A 26,034-nucleotide genomic window follows, 5' to 3' on the forward strand; every position below is an offset into this window, starting at 1 on the left:
GGGAGGAGCCAAACTTACTCCATTATTCACCAGCCAACTTAAGGATTGTATGTGATTGGTGAGTTTTGGTATATCGGTGAAACAGATGTCAATATACTATATTTATTTATATATGTTTACTTTATTGCTAAATTTACTCTAAAAATTCAAGGCATAGCTAGATGTAGTAGGATGTCCACTGCGGCTGTTCAGTTAGAATAGCGAAGCGGTCAGAGCGGTGGAACGCATGCGCAGCTGACAAAACATCACTTCCGTTACCTAATCTGACGGGTTCACTATTGTGACAGAACACCGGCGCCTGCACCCTTACCAATGGCGGTGCGTCCAAAAGGGTGCAGAGGTGCCACCCCCTCTCTCCATCCACCCCCTCTATCAACAATAGATAGATTTTTGCATTGTATGAATCTAAGGATGAGCTCCGGCGTGTTCGCACACCCCACGTGCAGAGCCCGCCAGGAAGTTGGCACTGTGCTGCGCTAATCACAGGCAGTGAGACATTGTCCGATCTCTGCAGCCACGCATTGGGACAATGTCTCACTGCCTGTGATTAACGTAGTGCAGTGCCGACATCCTGGCAGGCTCTGCACGTGGGGTGTGCGAACACGCTGGAGCTCATCCTTACATCAATCTATCTATGGCCGCCGAGTGCCTGAATCACAGAGGCGGGGGGGGGGGTGTTTTTGAAGCTCCTGATTAGAGCCATAGGCTCTAATAGGCATTAAAAAAGGTAAACAGCGAGCGTCAGGCTTGGCGCTCGCAGTTCACCCAGGTGTGTTACATACCTCCCAACATTTTGAGATGGGAATGAGGGACACCTACTAACGAATGTATATAGGCATAGGACACACCCCCTGCCACACCCTCCTAAAGGAGAATTAACAAAAAAAAGGTTAATTAAATCCAGGACTTTTTTTTACCACTACTATTCCTTTATATTGGCTTTTAAAATGTACAAATGCAGCAATTTAGAAATTGGATGAAAGCTTTAGCACTGGGAAACACTTCTTTAAAGATAAAAGAGAAAAAGTGCATTTTATATACAATTATTTATAGATCAGAACAAAATGAGGGACAAATGAGGAGGAATGAAGGACAGAAGGAGATTGCTCCAAATCAGGGACAGTCCCTCGAAATCAGGGACAGTTGGGAGCTATGGTGTTAGAAAAGCGAATGAATATTCACTTTCCTAACATTGAACCGCCTCTCCGTCAATCAGGTGGTCGGGTCTGTTACCCGTCACCTGATTGGCTGAAACGATAGGTGCTGAGATTGGACGCCATCAGGCATTCAATCATAGGAGAAGACATGGAGGACACCACTTGCTGCCTGGCGGCGGGCGGGCACAGTGGCTGCATTCGATGGGCACAGTGGGAGCATTTGATGGCACAGTGGGACCATTTGATGGCACAGTGGCTGGCTGCATTCGATGGGCACAGTGGCAGCATTTGATGACGCAGTGGGAGCATTCAATGGGCACAGTGGGAGCATTTGATGGCACAGTGGCTGCATTCAATGGGCACAGTGGCAGCATTTGATGGCACAGTGGCAGCATTTGATGGCACAGTGGGAGCATTCGATGGGCACAGTGGCAGCATTTGATGGCACAGTGGGAACATTTGATGGGCACAGTGGGAGCATTTGATGGGCACAGTGGGAGCATTTGATGGGCACAGTGGCTGCATTCAATGGGCGCAGTGGCAGCATTTGATGGACACAGTGGCAGCATTTGATGGGCACAGTGGGAGCATTTGATGCACACAGTGGCAGCATTTGATGGACATAGTGGGAGCATTAGATGGCACAGTGGCAGCATTTGATGGGCACAGTGGCAGCATTTGATGGACACAGTGGCAGCATTTGATGGACATAGTGGGAGCGTTAGATGGCACAGTGGCAGCATTTGATGGACATAGTGAGAGCATTTGATGGCACAATGGCTGTGTTTGATAGGCACAGTGAGGCTGCAATTGATGGGGTTTTTTTCAGAATTTTTCAGTTTGTTTGCGCCCCCCAAAAAATATGGGGCAACAGCCGCCACTGAACCTTACAGACCTGTTGGCATAGCTGGTAGTTTTTAATAGCTGGAAAAAGTAGACTTTAAGTGACCATCTCTTTAACTTTCTACTTAAAAGCAGAATGCGCTTTACAATAAAAAAAGCCCTTGAAGTGTGTAAGGAGCTGTGACAGGGTTTGCAGGAGGGGGCGGGGTCAGGAGAGGGGTGTGGCGTGAGGGGTAAGGTGACAGAAGGAAGAGGAAGAAGTTATTGAGAGGTGCTGCAGGACATTTCATAGGAAGGTTGCTGGACTGTACACCCGCAGGAACAGGAACTATCACCCCAGTGCTGGGACCAGGAAAAGAAGAGCGGGGCTGGAGTGGAAGTCGGCGGGGGGCGACTTTTTTTGTGTGCGGAGCCGAGGAATAGAAGCGAGGACAAAGTCATCTATACAGCCGTGAATGGGTGGTAGTCGGCCGATAAAGTTTGGTTGTTGCGATGTATTTAGTGCTTTCGGATGTTTAGTACACGTAGGCTGTAAGTGACCAGCTAAGGAAAGTGGGAGGGCCAAGGATTTCTAGCTAATGAGCTATAGAAGTTAAAGGTGCCTTGTTACTGGATCGCTGATAAGGTGATTCATTAGGATTGCTCGCACAGCAGGAACAGGGTCACCTCCTAGATCCCGGTAGACACGTAGGTGGAGTGACGCGTCCACACCTGTACACTTGTCCACTGTTGGATCATTCATAGAATAGATAAAATATCTGATCATTCTATATATTAGACAATAGATCATTTGTATATAGGATAATTGATCGTTCATATATAGGATTACTGATCATTTAGAAATAGGTCAATTGAATATATATTAGACTATCATTTATATATATATATATTCTGATCAGTAATAGACTTGGTACTAAATCATTCATATTTTTGATAAATTCATTCATCCAGATTATTATTCATTCAAATATAGAATAATTGATCATTTGGAAACCATATACACATATAATAATAATAGACATTTGAAACATCTACTGAAGTGACTTGTTAGACCTTCTAATTTTTTTTATGTTTGCTAATGTTTAAAATTTGCAGATACACCCTAGACTGAGTGTAGTTGTGGATGTAATATCTGTACATTTTATTAACAGTATAAAAGAGCACTGTAGTCATCTGAAAACACTGAACTAGAAACCCCATTTCTTAGATTAGTAAGTACCATACTCTCTTTTATATAATGAGTAAAAGGAGACGTGGAGTTCTAGGTCCTTGGTTGCCACACCGGAGAAGGAGGAGTTTATTTGTGTTTGTCACTATAGCTTGTACATTGTTGTTTGTGTTCCTGCTGCTAAGTAAAGGGGTGGACGATGGTAGTAGCCAGAATTCTGAGGGACATAAACTAGAGAAGCATGTGATACCCAGGGAAGAGGCTGCTATACAAAATGAGTTAAGTGATGAACAACTTAAGAGGCCAGTATACGAAAAGCCACCTCTCAATTCTAATGCCTTGGGAGAGTTTGGACGAGCGGTGAATCTCAACCTTGACGGGGACGAAAAAAAGCTGGAAGAGGAGAGCATCAACAAACATCAAATAAACATCTACCTCAGTGACAGAATCTCATTACATCGTCGGCTGGATGAACGATGGAATCCATTGTAAGTCTAAGTACTGAACTATACAGAACAACTTATTTTTATATTGGTAGGATTATGCTTTATTGAAGTTGCTGATGATGTCTTGTCTGTCACTGAGTGTGTTTGCATTTTGTTTTTTCCAGCCTTGGGCACAGCCATCTTGCCTCTCATATACGATAGAGGAGGTGAAGCTAGGCTGCCATTCATGGCCAAGCTTGCATGTCAGATACCTCTTCCCTTCCTGTGATGGTCATTAGTAATTGTACTTTAGTACATGTCAACAGCCAGAGAAATGGCTAGATAAGGATATGAGGCCTTGGCTGTTGACTTTGTAAAGCAAAACAACATTTACAAGTCGGTAAAGTTCTCTTTTGTGTATATTAGGGTATACATTTTGAGGGAAAAGAGCAGTGCACTTCAAAGAACTGATAGAGTAGATTATGAAGTTCCCTTGTAAACATTGGGGGGGGGGCACTCTTTACATCTTAAGGAAAATACATTTAATCACCAAATACGGAAAGGTTTCTTCACAGTAAGAGCTGTGAAAATGTGGAATCCCTCAAGAGCTGCTTCTGGTCAGCTCAGTAAATTGTTTTAAAAAACACTTTGATTCTTTCCTAAATGTACATAATATAACTGGATGCTAACATTTATAGGTAAAGATGATCCAGAGAATATCCGATTGCCACTCAGGGGATTAGGAAGGAATTTTGTTTTCACCTGCTAGAGCAAATTGGTTCATATTTTCCTGGGGTATTTTGCCTTCCTCTGGATCAACTGTGGGCATAGGATTGTGTATATAAGATTTGTATGATTTTTAGTTTTTTCCTTTTATTGATTGAACTAGATGGACTTGTCTTTTTCTACCAGATTAACTATATATTTTTAATGAAACAGCTTGCTTGAAAGTTTAAGTTAACCTTTTTCTTTTTTTCTAAAATCAGCTCCCCTATGTACCAATATACCATTAATGTACCTCTGTTGCAGACAAAAGCTTTCTTTTGATTTTTGCCTTGCCTTAGCCCTTGAAGTGTTTTCTTAGAAAGCTTCATTTACCAGCTGACCTCACTAGCACATACCTTTCACCAATCAGCTATGTTTGCCCAGCATCCCCATGCATTTGCCTGGCATCCCCAGCATCCATCCAGATGGGCTCAGGCCGCATGTTGAACTCCCTGGGGCCGCATGCAGCCCATGGGACATCCCTGCTGTAGTGCAAGAGCCTGCCTGATTGGATACAGAGTGATGGGATAGATGATGTGTCCTCCTATTTTATAGTTTTGGTAAATCTAAGGAGATTGTACAGAGAATGTACAATCAGATTTTATGGCCACTAGCGGTGCACCGAATGGAAATTTTGGTACCGAAAATGCAGGATGCACTTTGCCGAAAATTACAGCTTTTAAAAAATATTTATATTTTTATTTATAATTGTATTTGTATTGCACTTTTAATTCATATCATCAATCTAAATTTTAATATGCATTTATTGTTAGCCATTATTGGCACTTTTTTTTTTTAGTGCAAGAAAAATGCAGTCAGCAGTCTCTGACCATCTCTTCTATCATGTCCTCTGTTGCTGACCATCTCTTGTGTCATGTCCTCAGTTGCTGACCATCTCTTGTGTCATGTCTGCAATCTCTTACTGAAATTTAAACACATTGCTAATAGTATTGGCAAAATTTCCATTTGGTGCACCTCTAACACACATGGTACAGGAGATGGTCAGAGACTGCAGACATGGTACAGGAGATGGACAGATACTGCAGACATGGTACAAGAGACCATTTGTAGCCTCATCAGTGCCCATGAGGTCCAGCCTTCCAGTGCCCATGAGGTGCAGCCTGCCACTGCCTGGTTGCGTGATCTCACGCTGTGTCGCAGAGCTGGATCTGAATCACCGTGCAGCGGCTGTAACGATGTCCTGCCTCCTATGACACACGGCACAATGATTCCCGGCATTGGATAAGTGTGCCGTCTATCATTGGAGGTGGGACATCGTTACAGCGGCTGCACCGCGATTCAGATCCAGCTCTGTGACTCAGCATGAGATTGTGCTTCCAGGCAATGATGAGGCTGCATCTCATGACACTCGCTAAGAGAGGAGGGAGGGGGGAACTCTGACAGGGGTGCGCCAGGGTAACACATGTGCGGCACCTGGCGGGGGGCGGCCCCGCCCCCTTTTCGTCTCTATTGGCATTTTTTTTTCTTTCGGCCACCTGCCGAAAACACAATTTCCGGCCGATATGTTTCGGTGCACCACTAATAGTCACCAAAATGAGAATCGCAATCACGATTCTCGCGGCGTAACATCTTTCACAATATAAACAAATAGATGTGAAATTATAACTCTAAAAGAGAAACAAATAGCACATCAAATTGGCGCTCCTCTCAGTAAATCTTATACCGACTGACAGGTGAATAAATGTCTCTGCTGTATGTTCAAAAAAGGCTTGAGCAAAGCCAAGTATGATGGAATATAAATAGAGTCTCTAAGTGGATGAATAGAGTGTGTGTAGCCAATTTGATGAGTGCACCATTCACCATACAATTTGTCACCTCGTGCTCCATCTTTCACAACAGACAAAAAAAATTGGGCTAACTTTACAGTTTTTTTTTTTTTTTTTAAATTAATTGAAGTGTATCGCAGTACACATACGCACTGGTGCAAATCCCTGTGACCGGTGGCCACAATGGATCATGGAGCTCAGTACAATGTGATAGCTATGATGAATCATACTGATTACACGTAAGTAAAACTGTTATTATTTATTATTATACAAGATTATATAGCGCCAACAGTTTACGTAGCGCTTTACAACTTGAGGGTAGACAGTGCAAATACAATACACTTTAATACAGTAGGAAACAGAGGGCCCTGCTCCTTAGAGCTTACAATCTAAGAGGGAAGGTCAGGAAGATACAAGAGGTAATAACTAGGGGTGATGTGCTGATTGAGAAGATAAATGTACAGTTGTTAGGTGTAGGCCAGATAGGCTTCTCTGAAGAGATGAGTTTTCAGGGATCGTCTGAAAGTGGATAAAGTAGGAGAAAATCGGACGGATTGGGGTAGAGCATTCCAGAGGATGGGAGGGGCTCTGGAGAAGTCCTGAAGGCGAGCATGGGATGAGGTGACAAGGGAGTTTGAGAGCAGGAGGTCTTGGGAGGAGCGAAGAGAACGATTAGGTTGGTATTTTGAGACTAGGTTAGAGATGTAGCTGGGGGCCAGGTTGTGCATGGCTTTGTAAGTTATAGTTAGTATCTTGAATTTAATTCGGTGACTGAGTGGCAGCCAATGAAGGGATTGGCAGAGGGGTATAGCAGACACTGAGCGGTTTGTGAGGTGGATGAGCCTGGCAGCAGCGTTCATGATGGACTGAAGTGGGGACAGCCTATTTAGAGGTAAGTCAATGAGGAGGGAGTTGCAGTAGTTGAGGCGGGAGATGACCAGGGAATGGATTATAAGCTTTGTGGTGACATTGGTTAGGAAGGGGCGTATCTTGGAGACGTTGCAGAGGTTGAGGTAGAAATTTTGGATATTGATAGAATGTGGGGCCGAAAGGTTAGTTCAGAGTCCATGTTTACACCTAGGACCTGGGCGTGGGGGGATGGGTTGATAGTTGAGCCGTAGATATTGACAGAGAAATCAGGGGATGTGGCACCTGAGGGAGGAAATATCATGAGCTTGGTTTTGGATAGGTTGAGTTTGAAGAAGTGATGTGACATCCAGGCTGATATGTCTGCTAGTAAGTTGGTAATGCGTGAGGGGAGAGCTGGGGGGTGGAGATATGGATTTGGGTGTCATCAGCGTAGAGATGATATTTAAAGCCGTGGGAGGCAATCAACTGAACCAGGGAGGTGGTGTAGATTGAGAAAAGGAGAGGTCCAAGAACAGAACCTTGGAGGACCCCAACGGAGAAAGGAAGAGGAGAGGAGGAAGTAGAGTTGTAAATGACACTGAAAGAGCGATGGGATAGGTAGGATGAGAACGAGCGAAGAGTACAGTCACGGAGACCAAAGGAGTGGAGTTTTTTGAGGAGGAGGGGATGGTCCACTGTGTCAAAGGCAGCAGAGAGATCCAGGAGAAGTAGTACAGAATAGTGTCCATTGGTTTTAGCTGTTAGTAGGTCATTTGAGAGTTTAAGGAGAGCAGTTTCTGTGGAGTGTTGAGGGCGAAATCCAGACTGAAGGGGATCAAGAAGTTTATTCATGGTCAGATGGTCACTTAGTCGGTTGTAGACCAGTCTTTCAAGAAGTTTGGAGGAGAAGGCGAGTAAGGAGATGGGACATAGGTTGTTAAGGTTGGTGGGGTCCATTGAGGGCTTTTTAAGTATGGGGGTGACTAGCGCATCTTTTAGAGAGTTTGGGAAGATGCCACTGGAGAGGGAGAGGTTGAAAATGTGAGTTGGAAAGTGTAGAATTGAGTCAGAGGGTGAGCGTAGCATTTGTTAGGGAGCAGGATCCACGGGGCAGGTGGTTAGATGAGTGTTAGTTAAAAGTTTAGCAACCTCATTAATAGTAGCAGGGTTGAATGACAGAAGTAATGATTGTATCTGTGGACATGGGGTGTTGCATGGGGGAGGTTTTTGCGCATTGAAGATGTCCTCATGAATTGTATCAATCTTAGTTTTGAAATGATTGATGATCTCCTGGGCAGTGAGTGAGTTGGTGGGTAGAGGACAGAGTAGAGTGTTGAAGGTAGAGAAGAGTTGACGTGGACTGGATGAGAAGGTGTTAATGAGTTTGATAAAGTAGGTCTATTTGGCAGTGTGAAGGCAGGAATAGTATTTTAGGAGGGCAGATTTATATTGTGTGAAGTCTTCCTGGAACTTAGTCTTATGCTCAAGAACGCGGCTACATTTTCTGAGACTTCTGGTGTCATCTGTTTGCCAGGGTTGTAGCAGTCGGGGCCAAATTCTGCGTGTAGTGAGGGGGACAAGCTTCTCTAGGGAGGAAGACAGTGAGCTGTTGTAGATGAAAGTGGCTAGATTGGGGCAGGACAGGGTTGAGATTTTGTCATAGAGGTGATCAGTAGCAGAGTAGAGAAGAAAAGGGTTGAGGTGGCGAAGGTTTCTACGTGTAACTGTTAGGCGGTTGGAGGGGGGGGTGGAGGACAGGGAGAGAGCAAAACTAATAAGGTGGTGATCAGAGAGTGGGAGAGGATTGTTGGAAAGGTTGCACGGAGTGCACAGATAGAAGACAAGGTCAAGGGTGTTGCCGTTGGAGTGTGTAGGAGCCTGTATCCATTGCTTCAGGTCAATCAATGAGGTTAGACTGAAGTTTAGAAGTAATAGTAGTGTTAGTGTTAACAGGGATGTTGAAGTCACCGAGAATAATTGTGGGGATTTCAAAAGAGAGAAAGTAGGGTAGCCAGGCAGAGAAGTCATCAAGGAAGGCTGATACTGGTCCAGGGGGCCCGTAGATGACAGCAATTCTTAGAGAAATGGGAGAGAATAGACGAATGCAATGTGCCTCAAAAGAGGATAGTGTCAGAGAGGGAGGTGGGTGAAGTACCTGATAGGTGCTGCATGGGGCCAGAAGGATTCCCACTCCACCTCCCTTTCGTTCACTTAGTCTGGGGGAGTGAGTCCAGAGAAGGCCCCCATGGGAGAGGGAAGCAGGAGAAGTAGTATCTGATTCATGAAGCCAGGTTTCAGTAATGGCAAGTAGGTTAAAGAAATTTGTGATTAAGAGATCGTGGAGGGCGGCAAGTTTGTTACAGACAGAACGTGCATTCCAAAGGGCACAGGAAAAGGGGGGGGCTGGTTTTGGAAAGAAGAGGAATAGAGACCAAGTTCTGTGGGTTGCGGCTCCTGCCAGAGGGTGTAGGGGGATGGGAGCATTGGGCAAAGACTGATGATGGTGGCCCAGGGTTTGAGGATATGTCACCAGAGGTTAGGAGAAGGGTGAGGGAGGTAATGTGGGAATGTGATTTATATGAAGGGGCATGTCTCAGAGTACTGGAGGTTTTATCAGTATATGGATGTAGAATGAGCAAGAGTTGGTAGGAGCAGTAGTAGGGAGAGGACAGAAGGCAGGGTGATATGTATAAGCAGGGGGGTGTAGAAGAGGGGTGAAGGTAAGAGTTTGAGGAGAGAGGACATGAGTGTCAGAAGCAGTGGTAGAGAGCACATGTTAGAGTGGAAGGAGAGCTTAAAGCTCTCCTGGGTGCCTGCGATGTCGGCCGCCCGAGGCTGACCCGTCCCTCGGCTCTCGGGTCCCGGCACCGCCATCCTAAGTAAGGGAAACAGGCAGTGGAGCCTTGCGGCTTCACTGCCAGTTTCCTACTGCGCACTCGTGAGCGGCGCAGCGCTCTGTGAATGGCCCCGTGGTGTTCTGGGAACACACACAGTTCCCAGAAGGCAACGGGGCCGCTCACCGAGGAGCAGAACACGCCGCGGAATAGGAAGAGGCAGATTAGGAAGACTGCCTAGCAACAAGGGCAATTTTTTTTTTTTTTAGCGTGGCCCTCCCCTTTAATAGGGAGTCAGGGTCACCTGCAGTCTGTTAGGTACTTTCCAGTGCAGTTTTCTATATTTGTTTGCTTCGTGCAATCGCTAAAGTGTAGAGATTGAAGTGCATATCACTTGTAGAAAGAATCACAGAGATAGAGGCCTTAAGGATAGAAGCCCCTGCAATGTGCTCCCCCAGCAATGTGCTGACCCCTTAAGGATGCTCAAATTTATACTGTTATAAGGGTGGGGTGGGAGTTCGTTAATTAATCATGAGTGAATATAAGAATGCCTAACAATCAAAGTGGACCTTTTGCTTCTAAAGTCAGAATAACAAGAGGCCAAGATAGGATCAACACATAAAACTTAGGTAAGATAGACCAGAGCAACAAAAACGTCATGGTTATGCACACTGGGCAAGAGATAGAGAAGGCCACATACCAAAGACATACACAGTGACAGCAAGCAGATCCCAATTTAATTTAAAGGTGGAAGATGTGGTTGAGCTGACACATACACAGAGACCGCAAGCAGATCCCGATTTCATTTAAAGGTGGAAGATGTGGTTGAGCTGACACATACCTGTAAAGAGACAGATAAGGAATGTTCAGGTGAGGCAGAACTTGAAGCAGAGATTGAAGTGCATATCACTTGTAGAAAGAATCACTTACAGATAGAAGCCTTAAGGATAGAAGCTCCTGCAATGTGCTCCCCAAACAATTAACCACTTTCCGACCAGCCGCCGTCATTTTACTGCGGCAGGTTGGCACAAACCTGCGAACCGTCGTAGATTGTTGGCTCGTGGGATTGGGGTGCTGCTGCTTATGACCGCCGGCCACGAGCGATCGTGAGCAGGAGACACAGAACAGGGACGAGTGTGTGTAAACACATACTTCCCTGTTCTGTTCTGAGAGGAGTGACAGATCGTGTGTTCCTATTAGCTAGGAGCCACGATCCGTCACTTCCTCTAGTCAGTCCCCTCCCCCTTCAGTTAGAATCACCTCCCAGGGAACACAGTTAACCCCTTGATCGCCCCCTAGTGTTAACACCTTCACTGCCAGTGACATTTACACAGTAATCAATGCATTTTTATAACACTGATCGCTGTATAAATGCCAATGGTCCCAAAAATGTGTCAAAATTGTCCGATGTGTCTGCCATAATGTTGCAGTCACGATAAAAAATCACAGTTTGCTGCCATTACTAGTAAATAAAATAATAAAAATGCTATAAATCTATCCTCTATTTTGTAGACGCTATAACTTTTGCGCAAACCAATCAATATACGCTTATTACGATTTTTTTTTTTACTAAAAATATGTAGAAGAATACATATTGGCCTAAACTGAGAGAATTTTTTTTTTTTTTAAAAATGGGGATTTTTATTATAGCAAAAAGTACAAAATATTGTGTTCTTTTTCAAAATTGTCGCTCTTTTTTTGTTTATAGCGCAAAAAATAAAAACTGCGGAGGCAATCAAATACCACCAAAAGAAAATTCTATTTGTGGGAAAAAAAGGACGCCAATTTTGTTTGGGTACAGCGCCGCACGACGGCGCAATTGTCAGTTAAAGCGACGCAGTGCCGAATCGCAAAAAATGGCCCGGTCATTCAGCAGCCAAATCTTCCGGGGCTGAAGTGGTTAATGACTTCCATTCAAGATTTTGTTTACTATTGTGATGTTGTGATTGGCCCACAGCTATCACATGGTACCTGGACCAATCACAGCACCTTGTACCGTGTGATTAATTTTAGCCAATCTAGATTTTAAGCAAACTGTCATGAATGAAAGCCATTCATAACAGCTAAAATGTTTTATTTTGTGGGAAGGCTGTCCACAAGGAATAGGAGCGTGTCTATAGGAATGTTTGACCATTCTTCCAGAAACGCATTTGTCTCTGCTCTAATTCATCCCAAAGGTGTTCTATCAAGTTGAGGTCAGGACTCTGTGTAGGCCAGTCAAGTTCCTCTACCCCAAACTCGCTCATCCATGTCTTTATAGACCTTGCTTTGTGAACTGGTGAGCAGTCATGTTGGAACAGGAAAGGGCTATCCCCAAACTGTTCCCACAAAGTTGGAAGCATGAAATTATCCAAAATGTCTTGGCCTGCTGATGCCTTAAAGTGTTACTAAACCCACAACAGTAAAATCAGTCTGTATATGCAGTAAAGCATGCTTGTTAATCCTCTGCATTGTGTAAAAAGACTGTTTGATCTTGCATGCACAGATCCTCCTCTTCTTCCACTGACTCCAGAACAGGTCCCAATAATACAGAGTTACTGGAGTCAGGCTGCACATGCTCAGTTTGGTGTGTATTAGAGATGCAAGATTAATCCTTAGGAATCGAGATCACAATTCCCCCCCCTTGCGATCTTAACAAAGCATTTTCCCGATTCTTTCTATGCAGAGAATTCTCTGCTCAAGCCGACAGCTGTCAAAAAAAAAAAAAAAAAACGTCTGCCAAGTATCACAACATTCCTCAGCCACTAACTATAAACATTGTAACATTTTTGTTCTTTAGATCAAATGAATGAGCTTTAGTCTGTATGTGAGGGAAGTTTAACCACTTAGGCTTCATGTACACTGCTGCTGGCAAACAGACGTTTAGGAGCAGTTGGACGTTTTTTTTCAGCTGCCCCTGAACTCTCCTCTGTTATCTTATCAGTACATGTACACAGGGTCATTTATAGTCATTTCTAGGCAGTTGAGTTTAGAAGCATTTTTTGGAAAGCAAAAAAATTTGTTCAGGATGGATGTTCAGAGGCGCTGGATGTTCAGAGGCGCTTGTAAACACGGTAACTCGTGTTTAGCCGCATTTAGTTTACAGGCTTTTTAATTTTTGACTATTTGGGAAAAAAATTTAAATAATTCAATGCGCTTCTAAACGCAAACATGGCTAAATGCGGCATGTAAACACAGCAAAACTGACATTTTTAAATGTCAGTTACCATCTGTCAAGTGAGTTCTCATGTACACTGCTGCTGGTAAACGGAAGTTTAGGAGCAGTTGGGCATTTTTTTTCAACTGCTGAACCCTCCTCTGTTATCTTATCAGTACATGTACACTGGTTCGTTTATATTCGTTTCTAGGCAGTTGTGTTTTAGAGGCTTTTTTTGGAACCCAAAAAAATGTGTTCAGAAGCTGTGTTTAGAGGCATTTCAAATGCTAAACGCAGCAACTCGCGTTTAGCCGTGTTTCGTTTTTCATTTTTGGCTATTTTGGAAAAAAAACAAAATGTTTTTTTTCAAAATGTGGCATGTAAACGCGGCTAAACGGCCGTTTTTAAACGCCGGTTTCTGGCTGTCAAGTTAAATCTTTCAGGAGAGGTTGAACAACGTCCCGTGTACATGAAGCTTAAATCGTTCAGGAGAGGTTATAAAACGTCCCTTGTACATTAGGCCTTAAAGACTAAACCTTTTTCTGACACTTGTTGGTTTCAAGATAAAATCATTATATTTTGCTCTAAAATTACTTAGAACTCCCAAGCATTATATATCTTTTTTTTTTTTTTTTTTTTTTTTTTTTTTTTTTTTTAGCAGAGACCCTAGAGAATAAAATCGTGGCTGTTGAAATATTTTATGTCACACTGTATTTGCTCAGTGGTCTTTCAAATGCAATTTTTTCAGAAAAAAATACACTTTAATTAAAAAAAAAAAAAAAAAAAAAAAAAACTAAACAGTAAGGTTAGACCAATTTTTTTGTATAATGTGAAAAATGATGTTATGCCGCGTGATTTTTGTTTGTTTTTTTTTCTAAGCAAAAAAATTGTGATTCTCATTTGGCTAGAATCATGAGGCTCTAGTGTGTATTGCTAGAGCTTTTTTTCCTTTTTTTTTTTTTCTTGGGCGAGTGCATGTGATTAACACAGGGCCAATCGGCACTGTCCAGACAGGGTCAAGGGTCCTGGATCCTGGTAGAACAGCTCAGTGCAGTATGAAAACTCCTCCTACAAGCTTTACCCAGGAATTGATAGAGGAAAAAGGAGGCTTCCATCATGTCAAAGTGTAGAGTGTGGTGGTCCCATCCCTATTGGCATGAAACGAGCACAAATATCCCCCCTACACGGGACTTTGACAGACCACCAACTCTATTGGGTAAAAAATATTTTATTGAGATACAGTTAAAAGACGTTAAATCGTCTACACAAAACAGCTACATTCCATAAAGAAACAAGACAAAACATGTACAGAAATGTATCATCATGTCATATGTACTCTCCTAGGGGTAGTGTACCCCGATAACCGACGTGTTTCCGGTATTCCAACACCTTCATCAGGGGTTTGAGAGTTGAAAAATGATGGGAGTGTTACAAATGTCTAGATTCTAGAAATAAAAGGAGACATCTCAGAAAAGGAGCATCACAATTAAAACGTGAGAAAAATAAAACTGCTAAGACCCACAGAGCAAGAACTAATGAGAACTAAAAAAATGAATACTGAAACAAAAAAGTTCAAATAGAAGAAAAAATTTAATGTAGAAATGTTGATGATAAAAATAAAATAAAAATGAAACAAGTAAATGAATACATATGAAAACCAAGAAGTGTAGGTTACAGATAAGTAAAAACTGTATTTTCCTAACTGCACATACCAAATGGGGTAGTTCTCGGTTAGACCAGCACTAAGGATGATAAGATCAAATAAAATGTTCCATGGACGCCAGAACATAGTAGTGGGAAGAATTTCTCAAGTGCACTGTACTTCCAACATCTATATAATGAGAAGATACTGCATGATAGTAGTCGTGTGGCAAAATAACGCACAGGAAGTCTCTCAGAAACAGGAGACGGGGGGGGGGGGGGTTGCACAGCATGAGTGTCGCCCAAAAAGGGTGGGCTGCAGAAACACACTGCAGAAATCTCAGCTTCCTTGCTTATACCACAGAGTAATCTTGCTAGATAGACGCAAGCAAAACACTGAGCATTATTGATTTATTTCCACTAGATGGCGCTGGACCAGTGGATTGATTTTCTATGTACTGTTCATTTGCTTTTATAGCCGGTTTTTCATCTCTTCTTCACCACTTGGGTATACCTACGCCCTCACCATCCCTCATCTAACAACACAGTGACCACTACAAATATGCCACTTGATTGAAATAGACCGGGTACTCCGGTCTGAGCCCCAACCTTTCCCCAGTGGTTTCTGTCCCACATACGCTGCGTTCAACTGATGCTTGCATCAGGGGGAGGGGCTTCTTATCCATCGGCATATCGTTAGCATCCCACACGGGCTTCATCGGTAGTGTGCGTGCGCCGGCGTTCTGCGCCATTATATAAACACAGGGGGATTATAGGTTCCCTGCAAGCACTTATACTAGATGACACCTAGACATGTTGACCGGGACACCTATAGGTAAGTTTACAAGAGGTTGAGGGATTGATATATCTCTAAGTCATTTACCGAGTGGGTGAAACTGGACATTCATCAAATGTCTGTATGATTACACCTAGGCTAACCTTTTTGGGACGTCCGGATATTTATCCGTTTGTTATGCAGTTTATACGGACAACTGCGCCTTATATACATTGGTAATTATATTGATCGATACTTCTTTTCTTTTTCTCATATCTTTGGCACTCTGGCATACCCTCTTTGGACACTATACGGGTCCGGGCTATGTGCACCCCCCCCTTTTTTTCATAATTCCACCTTTTTTATATACACTAACGCTGACTCTGGTTCTCCTTATTTACTATCCACCCTTTTTGGGCGACACTATCATGCTGTGCAACCCCTCTTTTTTTTCCCCCTCTCTCCTCTTTCTGAGAGACTTCCTGTGCGTTATTTTGCCACACGACTACTATCATGCAGTATCTTCTCATTATATATATGTTGGAAGTGCAGTGCACTTGAGAAATTCTTCCCATTACTATGGTCTGGCGTCCATGGAACATTTTATTTGATCTTATCATCCTTAGTGCTGGTCTAACCGAGAACTACCCCATTTGGTATGAGCCGTTAGGAAAATACCTTTCTTACTTATCTGTAACCTACACTTCTTGGTTTTCATATGTATTCATTTACTTGTTTCATTTTCATTTTTATTTTATTCTTATCAACATTTCTACGTTATATTTTTTTCTTCTATTTGAACTTTTTTGTTTCAGTATTCATTTTTTTTTAGTTCTCATTAGTTCTTGCTCTGTGGGTCTTAGTTTCATTTTTCTCACGTTTTAATTGTGATGCTCCTTTTCTGAGATGTCTCCTCTTATTTCTAGAATCTAGACATTTGTAACACTCCCATCATTTTTCAACTCTCAAACCCCTGATGAAGGTGTTGGAATACCGGAAACACGTCGGGTATCGGGGTACACTACCCCTAGGAGAGTACATATGACATGATGATACATTTCTGTACATGTTTTGTCTTGTTTCTTTACGGAATGTAGCTGTGTTTTGTGTAGACGCTTTTACGTCTTTTTACTGTATCTCAATAAAGTATTTTTTACCCAATAGAGTTGGTGGTCTGTCAAAGTCCCGTGTAGGGGGGATATTTCTCCTTGTTTCATAGGAATTGATAGAAGACGCAGGAATTGATAGAAGTCACAGGACTGCTATACACTGATGAGAAAAGGTTTAAAATTTAGGAAGGACAAAGATAGTCAACTGACCGCACCACATCCCATAATTGACTGTGAAGTAAAGACAAAGGCTATGTTAGCCTGTAAGGGGATAGGGGAAAAAAGAAATATATTCCCTTTTCCCCTGGGACTTTTAAGGTGCTTCTTGACTAAACAATCTAAACAATGAATTTCCGTACCAGTTATAAAATTATTATTTTTATTAGATAAAGATTAAAAACATCTGTGTCTCACATGGAAAAGAAGAGACATAATTCTAAAAATGCTTAAACATAAATGATTAGACCTAAATTCATTAACATTATACAGTGCTACATAAAGCAACTACTTAAAGGTGCCATGACAATCTGCCGCTTGCTCGACATGTTTCGCTCAAATGTGAGCTTCTTCAGGAGTATTTAAAGGCAAATGATTGTAGTGGACTCTGAATAATGAGAAAATGAGCAGAAATCAATACATCAATAGTTTAAATATATACAGAATATATACAAACTATAACCCAAAATATTGGATTTGGTTAGTAAAATAGTACAGAACACCATAGTATATATACATAAATCAAATAAACCAAACAATTATAAGTAAAGAAGATTTCTTTAAATTTGCATATCTTACCAAGCTGTAGTACAACCATATGGCGTAAATGCCCGCATAGAATAAAGCTGATGCCAACTTAGAAATGGGGGATTCTCATAAAGGTGGAGCCTCACTGTCATAGGGTGACCACAGGGGTATATAAAGTGTTTAAACAGGCCCTTTAAGAAATGACGGATAGAGTGTAGATTAGATAAAGGATCGCATCGGATATCACTTTGATACCAAAACACCCTTAATTTAAAGAGTGTATTACCTTAAATAGAACCAATTGTTAATCCTGACCCGGAACACGAAAGTCTCCCAGCCAGTACAAATTCTACAAATGGAGATAGACACCAAAATTCTAATGGTCTAGTCCCTGGTAAAGGCACAGTTGAATTGTCCTGAGGGAGCGATTCCCTTCACAGCAGTTTTCTGAATAAAGAGGAAAAAAAATGTAATGAAAAGGGCCATTAAAAATCAGAGTGCTCAAGACACTAACAGTGATGACAAAGCTGCAGGGGAGCGACTTACTTTGAAGGCATAGACAAGGCACATGGGCTTGAGGGGGCTTGAAGCGTCCTCCGTGGATGAGCACCGATATCAGAGTGTAAGCGGTGTATAACCGCCTTTAAATACCCCCATCCCGGCGGCGTCTGATTTCACCGCCGGGATGCGGACGTTCATTGAGACTGCCTGCGTCATGACGTGGGAGGGCGCCGCAGCGTCATTCTGACGTCAGCGGCGTCCATAATTCTTAATGCGCATGTCTGAATGGGTTTGGAGCCTGTAAACCATACGAGCGCCACACGGCGCCATTTTTCCCTTATCCAAAATGGCGCCGTGTGGCGCTCGTATGGTTTACAGGCTCCAAACCCATTCAGACATGCGCATTAAGAATTATGGACGCCGCTGACGTCAGAATGACGCTGCGGCGCCCTCCCACGTCATGACGCAGGCAGTCTCAATGAACGTCCGCATCCCGGCGGTGAAATCAGACGCCGCCGGGATGGGGGTATTTAAAGGCGGTTATACACCGCTTACACTCTGATATCGGTGCTCATCCACGGAGGACGCTTCAAGCCCCCTCAAGCCCATGTGCCTTGTCTATGCCTTCAAAGTAAGTCGCTCCCCTGCAGCTTTGTCATCACTGTTAGTGTCTTGAGCACTCTGATTTTTAATGGCCCTTTTCATTACATTTTTTTTCCTCTTTATTCAGAAAACTGCTGTGAAGGGAATCGCTCCCTCAGGACAATTCAACTGTGCCTTTACCAGGGACTAGACCATTAGAATTTTGGTGTCTATCTCCATTTGTAGAATTTGTACTGGCTGGGAGACTTTCGTGTTCCGGGTCAGGATTAACAATTGGTTCTATTTAAGGTAATACACTCTTTAAATTAAGGGTGTTTTGGTATCAAAGTGATATCCGATGCGATCCTTTATCTAATCTACACTCTATCCGTCATTTCTTAAAGGGCCTGTTTAAACACTTTATATACCCCTGTGGTCACCCTATGACAGTGAGGCTCCACCTTTATGAGAATCCCCCATTTCTAAGTTGGCATCAGCTTTATTCTATGCGGGCATTTACGCCATATGGTTGTACTACAGCTTGGTAAGATATGCAAATTTAAAGAAATCTTCTTTACTTATAATTGTTTGGTTTATTTGATTTATGTATATATACTATGGTGTTCTGTACTATTTTACTAACCAAATCCAATATTTTGGGTTATAGTTTGTATATATTCTGTATATATTTAAACTATTGATGTATTGATTTCTGCTCATTTTCTCATTATTCAGAGTCCACTACAATCATTTGCCTTTAAATACTCCTGAAGAAGCTCACATTTGAGCGAAACATGTCGAGCAAGCGGCAGATTGTCATGGCACCTTTAAGTAGTTGCTTTATGTAGCACTGTATAATGTTAATGAATTTAGGTCTAATCATTTATGTTTAAGCATTTTTAGAATTATGTCTCTTCTTTTCCATGTGAGACACAGATGTTTTTAATCTTTATCTAATAAAAATAATAATTTTATAACTGGTACGGAAATTCATTGTTTAGATTGTTTAGTTAAGAAGCACCTTAAAAGTCCCAGGGGAAAAGGGAATATATTTCTTTTTTCCCCTATCCCCTTACAGGCTAACATAGCCTTTGTCTTTACTTCTGATGAGAAAAGGTGTTTAGCAATTTATATGAACTAAAATAATTGCATGTCCATGTTCTGTGCACTGTGGGAGACCAGATATAGTGAATACAGGGTAATACTGGTTTTAGTAACACTATAATGGCCCGTACACACGGTTGGATTTTCCGACAGAAAATGTTCGATGGGAGCTTGTTGCTGGAAATTCCGACCGTGTAGGCTTCATTGGACATTTTCCAGCGGAATTTCCGTCACACAAAATTTGAGATCTGGATCTCAAATTTTCTGATAACAAAATCCGTTGTTGTAAATTCCGATTGTGTGTACACAATTCCGACGCTCAAAGTTCCACGCATGCTCGGAATCAAGCAGAAGAGCCGCACTGGCTATTGAACTTCCTTTTTTCGGCTCGTAGTACGTGTTGTACGTCACTGCGTTCTTGACGTTTGTAATTGCTGACAAGATTTGTGTGACCGTGTGTATGCAAGACAAGTTTGAGCCAACATCCGTCAGAAAAAATCCATGGATTTTGTTGTCGGAATGTCCGATCGTGTGCACACGGGGCATAAGGGTTCCCTTCACTGAACCTAAGAAGTCAAGCCCAACCCCTGAAAAACAACCCCACACCATAATCCCCCCCCCCAGTGCACAAAGCAAGGTCCATAAAGACATGGATGAGCGAGTTTAGGGTGGAGGAACTTGACTGGCCTGCACAGTCCTGAACTCAACCCAATAGAACACCTTTAAGATGAATTAGAGCAGAGACTGCGAGCCAGGCCTTCTCGCTCAACATCAGTGCCTGACCTCACAAATGCACTTCTGGAAGAATAGTAAAACATTCCCCTTTAGACACTCCTAAAACCCTTAAAGCATCGCTATATCAAGACATTTTGGACAATTTTCATGCTCCCAACTTCATGGGAACAGTTTGATTATGGCCCCTTCCTTTTCAACCTGACCAGTGCACAAACAAGGTCCATAAAGACATGTATGAGCGAGTTTGGGGTGGAAGAACTTGACTGACCTGCACAGAGTCCTGACCTCAACCCGATAGAACACCTCTAGGATGATTTAGAGTGGAGACTGCGATCCAGGCCTTCTCATCCACATCAGTGCCTGGCCTCACAAATGCGCTTCTGAAAGAATGGTCTAACAGAAGAGTTGAAGCTGTTATAGCTGCAAGGGTGGGCCAACTCAATATTGAACCCTACGGACTAAGACTAGGATGCCATTAAAGTAGTTTGTGTGTCTAAAGGCAGTCGTCCCAATAATTTTGAAAATTATATATATCTATATCTATATGATGTGTGTGTGTGTGTGTGTGTGTGTGTGTGTACATACATACATACATACATACACTCACTTGTGCTCAAAAGTTTGCACACCCTGGCAGAAATTGTGGCATTAATATTGAAAATATCTCTGATCATGCCAAAAAACTCTATTTAACTACTTGCCAACCAGCCGCCGCAGTTGTACTGCGGCAGGTTGGCACGGCTTCGCAAATCGCTGTCACGGTACCATCGGCTCTTTAAATCGACATGGGAGGCGTGCGCGCCCGTAGTGTGTCCCCAGGCACACAATTAACCCCTTGATCGCCCCCTAGTGTTAACCCCTTGATCGTCCCCTAGTGTTAACTTCCCTGCCAGTGACATTTATACAGTAATCAGTGGCTATTTTTAGCTCTGATCGCAGGATAAATGTCACTGGTCCCAAAAAAGTGTCAAGTGTCCGATCTGTCCGCCGCAATATCGTAGTCCCGAGATCGCCGCCATTAATAGATAAAAAAAAAAAAAATAATAAAAATGCCATAAATCTATCCCCTATTTTGTAGATGCTATAACTTTTGCGCAAACCAATCGATATACGCTTTAGGGCCGAAACAACTACCGTATTTATTGGCTTATAACACGCACCCCAAGTTTAGGAGGGAATTTTAAGGAAAAAAAACTTTTAGGAGGGAAGTTCAAGGAATAAAACTGACATTTAAATGCCCATCAGTGCAGCCTTATCAGTGTCCATCATTGCAGAATGATCAGTGTCCATCTGCAGCCTTCTTGCCCAGTGTCATTGCAGCCTTCTTGCCCAGTGTAATTGCAGCCTTATCATTTAAAATTACCGCCGCCGAGATACACAGAGCTGGATGTCCTGTGTACTCGGCTCCTCTTGGCTCCCCTCACAGTCCTGCCCAGTCCCGCCCCTTGGCCCGGCTCCTAAGATGGACAGAACACAGGTCCAATGGCGGGACTGGGCGTGACTGCGAGCCGAGCCTAGCCGAACACACATAACACTTGGCTAGGTGTATATCGGCGGCGCTCGCTCCACCTGACAGCGGGGATTGGCGTATAACACGCACCCACGATTTACCCCTGATTTTAAGGGGAAAAAAGTGCGTGTTATACGCCGATAAATGCGGTAATCGATTAATCAACTATGAAAATAGCTGTCAACTATTTTCATAATCGATTAATCGGACAGCCGATTAGTTGGCCTGCATGCAGAATTCATTATTTGTTTACATATTGGGTATTATAGTGCAGCACACATACAGCTCAGTAAACCATCCATATATGTCAGTGCCTGAGAACTTGTGAATGTGTGAGGAGCAATGCCTCATGGGACATGTAGTCTTGGGCAGGAAGTGAGTGGTTCTAAAGGCAGAAGTTTTTTTTTACCTTGCTATAGGGGCACTCTATTTTGCAGCTTGGGGCACTCTGAAGGCAGGAGGAGCCAGAAGCACTGGTGGGGGACCCCAGAAAAGGAGAACTGGGGCTGCTCTGTGCAAAACCATTGCACAGAGCAGGCATGACATGTTTGTTTAAAAAAAAAAAAAATTCACTTTAAAGACTCTGTGCAGGGGAGATCAGCATCTGAACCCAGAGGAGGTGGAGGCTGCACAATACTTTTACTAGTATTGTGCATTATATTTAAAATGATCATATCCATGGGGGGGGGGGGAAGTCTCCGCTTTTAGTACTATTTTTAATGTAAGATCTCCCTTCCACCCTTCATATCTGACTCCTAGGTAAAATGCCCGTATATCCTACTTCGGGGTGTAATTATTATTAATAATAAGATTATATATATATATATATATATATATATATATATATATATATATATATATAAATTACTTTCACTGTTTCACAGTATAAATGAACCCCTTATAGTAGTGATTATCTGCTCTTTTTGTACTTTTGTACTAAAAGGGCTCATTTTAGTTGTTGTGTTTTTTTGTTTTTAATGCCCCATTATGACAGGTGATACAAAAAAAAAAAAAAAGTATGCTGCTGCTACTAAACGTCTTAGGCCTGGTTCACACCCATGCGTTTTTTTTGGTGCTTTTTGCAGAAACGCACTACAGTTCATTTATTTAACATAGTTTCCTATGAGACACGTTCACATCTATGCTTTTTTCAGCCGCTGCGTATTTGGAAAGGGTCAAGGACTTTTTCAATGCAAAGTGGTGCTTTTTTTTGGTTCAATAGACTTCAGTGGAGAAGCTGCAGAAAAGCATGTTGTGCGTTTTTGCAGCAATTTTTTTAATCTGCCCAACAACAAATTGGCCAAAAAAGCATAAAAAAAAGCAAAACGCCAATCGCAGCAAAATCGCGCATGCAAAAAGCAGTGTAGAATCAGATCAAAAGCAAACTGCATAAGTGTGAACCGAGCCTTATGCTGGCCATACACGTATCGATTTTCTGATGAGAATATTCATACGAAAAATAAATGTACATTCGCTGAATGAAAAAATTGATTTTGAAAATTTCACTTGCTTTTAACAACCATTTTTAAAATTAATGTAATTTCTGAACGAAAACCGCATACACTGTCTGAAGATTCCTTTGACTAAGTTTTTTCTGTTCTGCTCTTTCGAATTTTCCCATCACTGTGGTCGAAAAGAACGTCGATTTGACCCCATTAACGATTAGAGAAAACAAACAAATGTTCTTAAAATTTTTTTTTTTTTTGTTTCAATATTTTTTTGAAGAAATAGCAGGTTACAAATAATTCGACATTGAATTACACTGCATATACACTTGTAATACATCGTTACAAACAAAAGCAGGAACATGAACCAAAATGTTATATATATAACTCTCTAAGACACGTATATCCGTGGCACAAAGTTTAGGACTGAAACTAAGGCATAAGGCCTGAAGTTATTCCTAGGGACCGGGTGTTAAACCTGTGCCACACGCACCCCCAGCGGGAACTAACTGTGCGTGGGCGAGGTTGGAAATGCATTAGGATCATGCCTTTAACTAGCCGGTCTGTCCGGAATAGTCCTTTTAGGTGTAGGTCCTGTTGTTGCTGTGGATAGTCGATGTGATTCCTGTTTACTAAGATCTGTCTATGTGGATAGTGAATGCATGTGGGGATGTAACGACTAAAATAAAAAGGGTTTTGGGGAAGGAAGGAGGGGGTGGGGAGTTCAAGACCGAGTGTGGTGCTGGTACGTGAGGCAGTATGTACCATCTCGTCCCCCAGGCCAAGCTATGCAGGTTTCAACAGGATGTTGTTGTAGTCTGTCGTTTCTTTAAAATGTAACCAGCAAGCCCATGTTGTATAAAATTTAGTCGGTGTATCCCTAGCTTGGTGTATTATATCTTCCATCTCAGCTATTTTTCCTATTCTACGGAGCCATTCAGAAATGGTGGGAGGCGAAGTAGTCCGCCAATGCGTGGGAATGCAGAGTTTCGCCGCATTTATGAGATGTATAGTAAGAGATTTTTTATAGGTCGATGGTGGTATAGATGTATGGTGTAAGAGATATTGGGCCGGCGAGAAGTCAGGGGTATAGGTTGTGATCTGTGAGGTAAGTTGGTGAACTTCTGTCCAGTATGGTTTGATTAGGGGACATTCCCACCAAATGTGCAGTAGAGAGCCGTGAGCGGTGTTGCATCTCCAACAAAGCGGAGATACCTGGGGGAGGAATTTGTGGATTCTGTCTGGTGTTCTATACCATCTAGAGTATAGTTTGTATCCATTCTCTTGTGTGGTTACATTTATAGATCCTTTATGAATGTGAGTATATATGTTATGCCAGTCTTCTTGTATAAGGTTTATGGATAATTCTCTCTCCCATTTTTGGCGTGTCGTTTCTTCCATGGACGGTGTGTAGAGAGTACATGTCTGAGATGATGTGCCTCTGAGGGCTGTGACTTGTGCATAGGGCTTCGAACGGGGTATGGTCTCTATACCATTGGGATTGTGGATTTGAGCTCTGTAAGAAATGACAAATTTGGAGATATTTAAAGAAGGGTATGTCCGTGTCAGGAAGTCGAGTTCGGATGTGTTGAAAGGATAACAATTTTCCTTTATCAAAGAAGGATTCTGCTCTGATGGACCTCGGTGTAGGTTCATCATCAGTGTCAAGGTGTGTGATGCCTGGAGGAAAGTCTGGGTTCCAGTTAAGTGGGGTCAGTGGACCGGGTGAGGAGGCAATGTTCATTTTTTTACAGACTGTGCGAAAAATTTGTAACGTGGGGCCTGTTAGGGGATGTGATTTGTTTTTGTGCTGTGTTTTGGGTGAGCTTATCCATGGTAAGTGGTGAATCGGCAGGGAGGAAAAGTTTCCCTCTATATCAATCCATGCTTTAGTCCCTGAATGTAAGTGCCAGTCTATGATTCTAGCTAAGTGGCACGACCAATAATATTTTTGTATGTCAGGGAGGCCGATTCCTCCTTTCAGTTTAGGGATCACCAATTTTCTCCAATGTATACGTGAATGTTTGTCAGCCCATAGAAATTGTAGGCAAAGCCTTTTATATGTATCAAAGAATGTCTGTGGTAATTTAATCGGGATTGTTTGAAGTAGATAGAGGAGTCTGGGGAGGATGTTCATTTTTATAATTGCTGCTCTTCCGAACCATGAGAAGGTGCCTCTGTTCCAGTTTTGGACGTCCTTCCTTATTGTTTGCAGAATGGGAGCATAATTTTTAGGATAGAGGTCACTTAGGTTGCATGGAAGCTGGATCCCTAAGTAGGTTATGGCTTGTGCATCCCATCCAAATGGAAAGTTGGCTTTACAGAGGGTCACTGTGGAATCTGGTAGGGAAATGTTAAGGGCTTTAGATTTGGAGAAATTTATTTGGAGATTGGACAGTTTCTTGAAAAGGGAAAAGTCTTTTAATAAATTGGGAAGTGTGGTGATGGGGTCTGTTAGGAATAGGAGAATGTCATCAGCGTACGCTGCAATTTTGTATTGTTTGTTGGCTATTTTGACTCCTTTGATGTTTTGATTCACCTTAATCCTGCGGAGTATTGGTTCCATTGTGAGTATAAATATGAGGGGGGATAATGGACATCCCTGTCTGGTTCCGTTCGACACGGAGAAGGCATCCGACAGAACACCGTTAACCCTGATTTTTGCAGTTGGGGACGAATAGAGGGTTAAAATGTATTTAAGCATACGCTCTTTAAACCCCAATTTGCGTAAGACTTCTGTCATGTAGTCCCAGGCAACTCTGTCGAATGCCTTCTCCGCGTCGAGGAAAAGGAAGAAACCCGGGGTGTTGGAGGACGACAACCAGTGGTGAATATTAATAGCTTTCAGGGTATTATCCCTGGCTTCTCGCCCGGGGATGAATCCTACTTGATCTAGGGAAATCAGCGAGGGGAGTAGGGGAAGT

The 26,034-nt window shown here is 42.6% G+C and overlaps 1 protein-coding gene across 1 annotated transcript in view; it reads left to right on the plus strand.

Annotated features, from left to right (window-relative positions):
- The first annotated feature begins 2,216 nt into the window (after positions 1-2,216).
- The window catches only part of GALNT12 (polypeptide N-acetylgalactosaminyltransferase 12), a 530,970-nt gene continuing 507,152 nt past the window's right edge, over positions 2,217-26,034 (plus strand). Inside the window, exon 1 of the mRNA XM_073630755.1 lies at positions 2,217-3,656. Within this exon, the coding sequence (XP_073486856.1) occupies positions 3,238-3,656 (419 nt within the window). The 5' untranslated portion in view covers positions 2,217-3,237. The remainder of the gene's footprint in view (positions 3,657-26,034) is intronic.

Source organism: Aquarana catesbeiana, linkage group LG05 (genome assembly GCF_042186555.1).
Source record: "Aquarana catesbeiana isolate 2022-GZ linkage group LG05, ASM4218655v1, whole genome shotgun sequence".
NCBI lineage: Eukaryota > Metazoa > Chordata > Amphibia > Anura > Ranidae > Aquarana > Aquarana catesbeiana.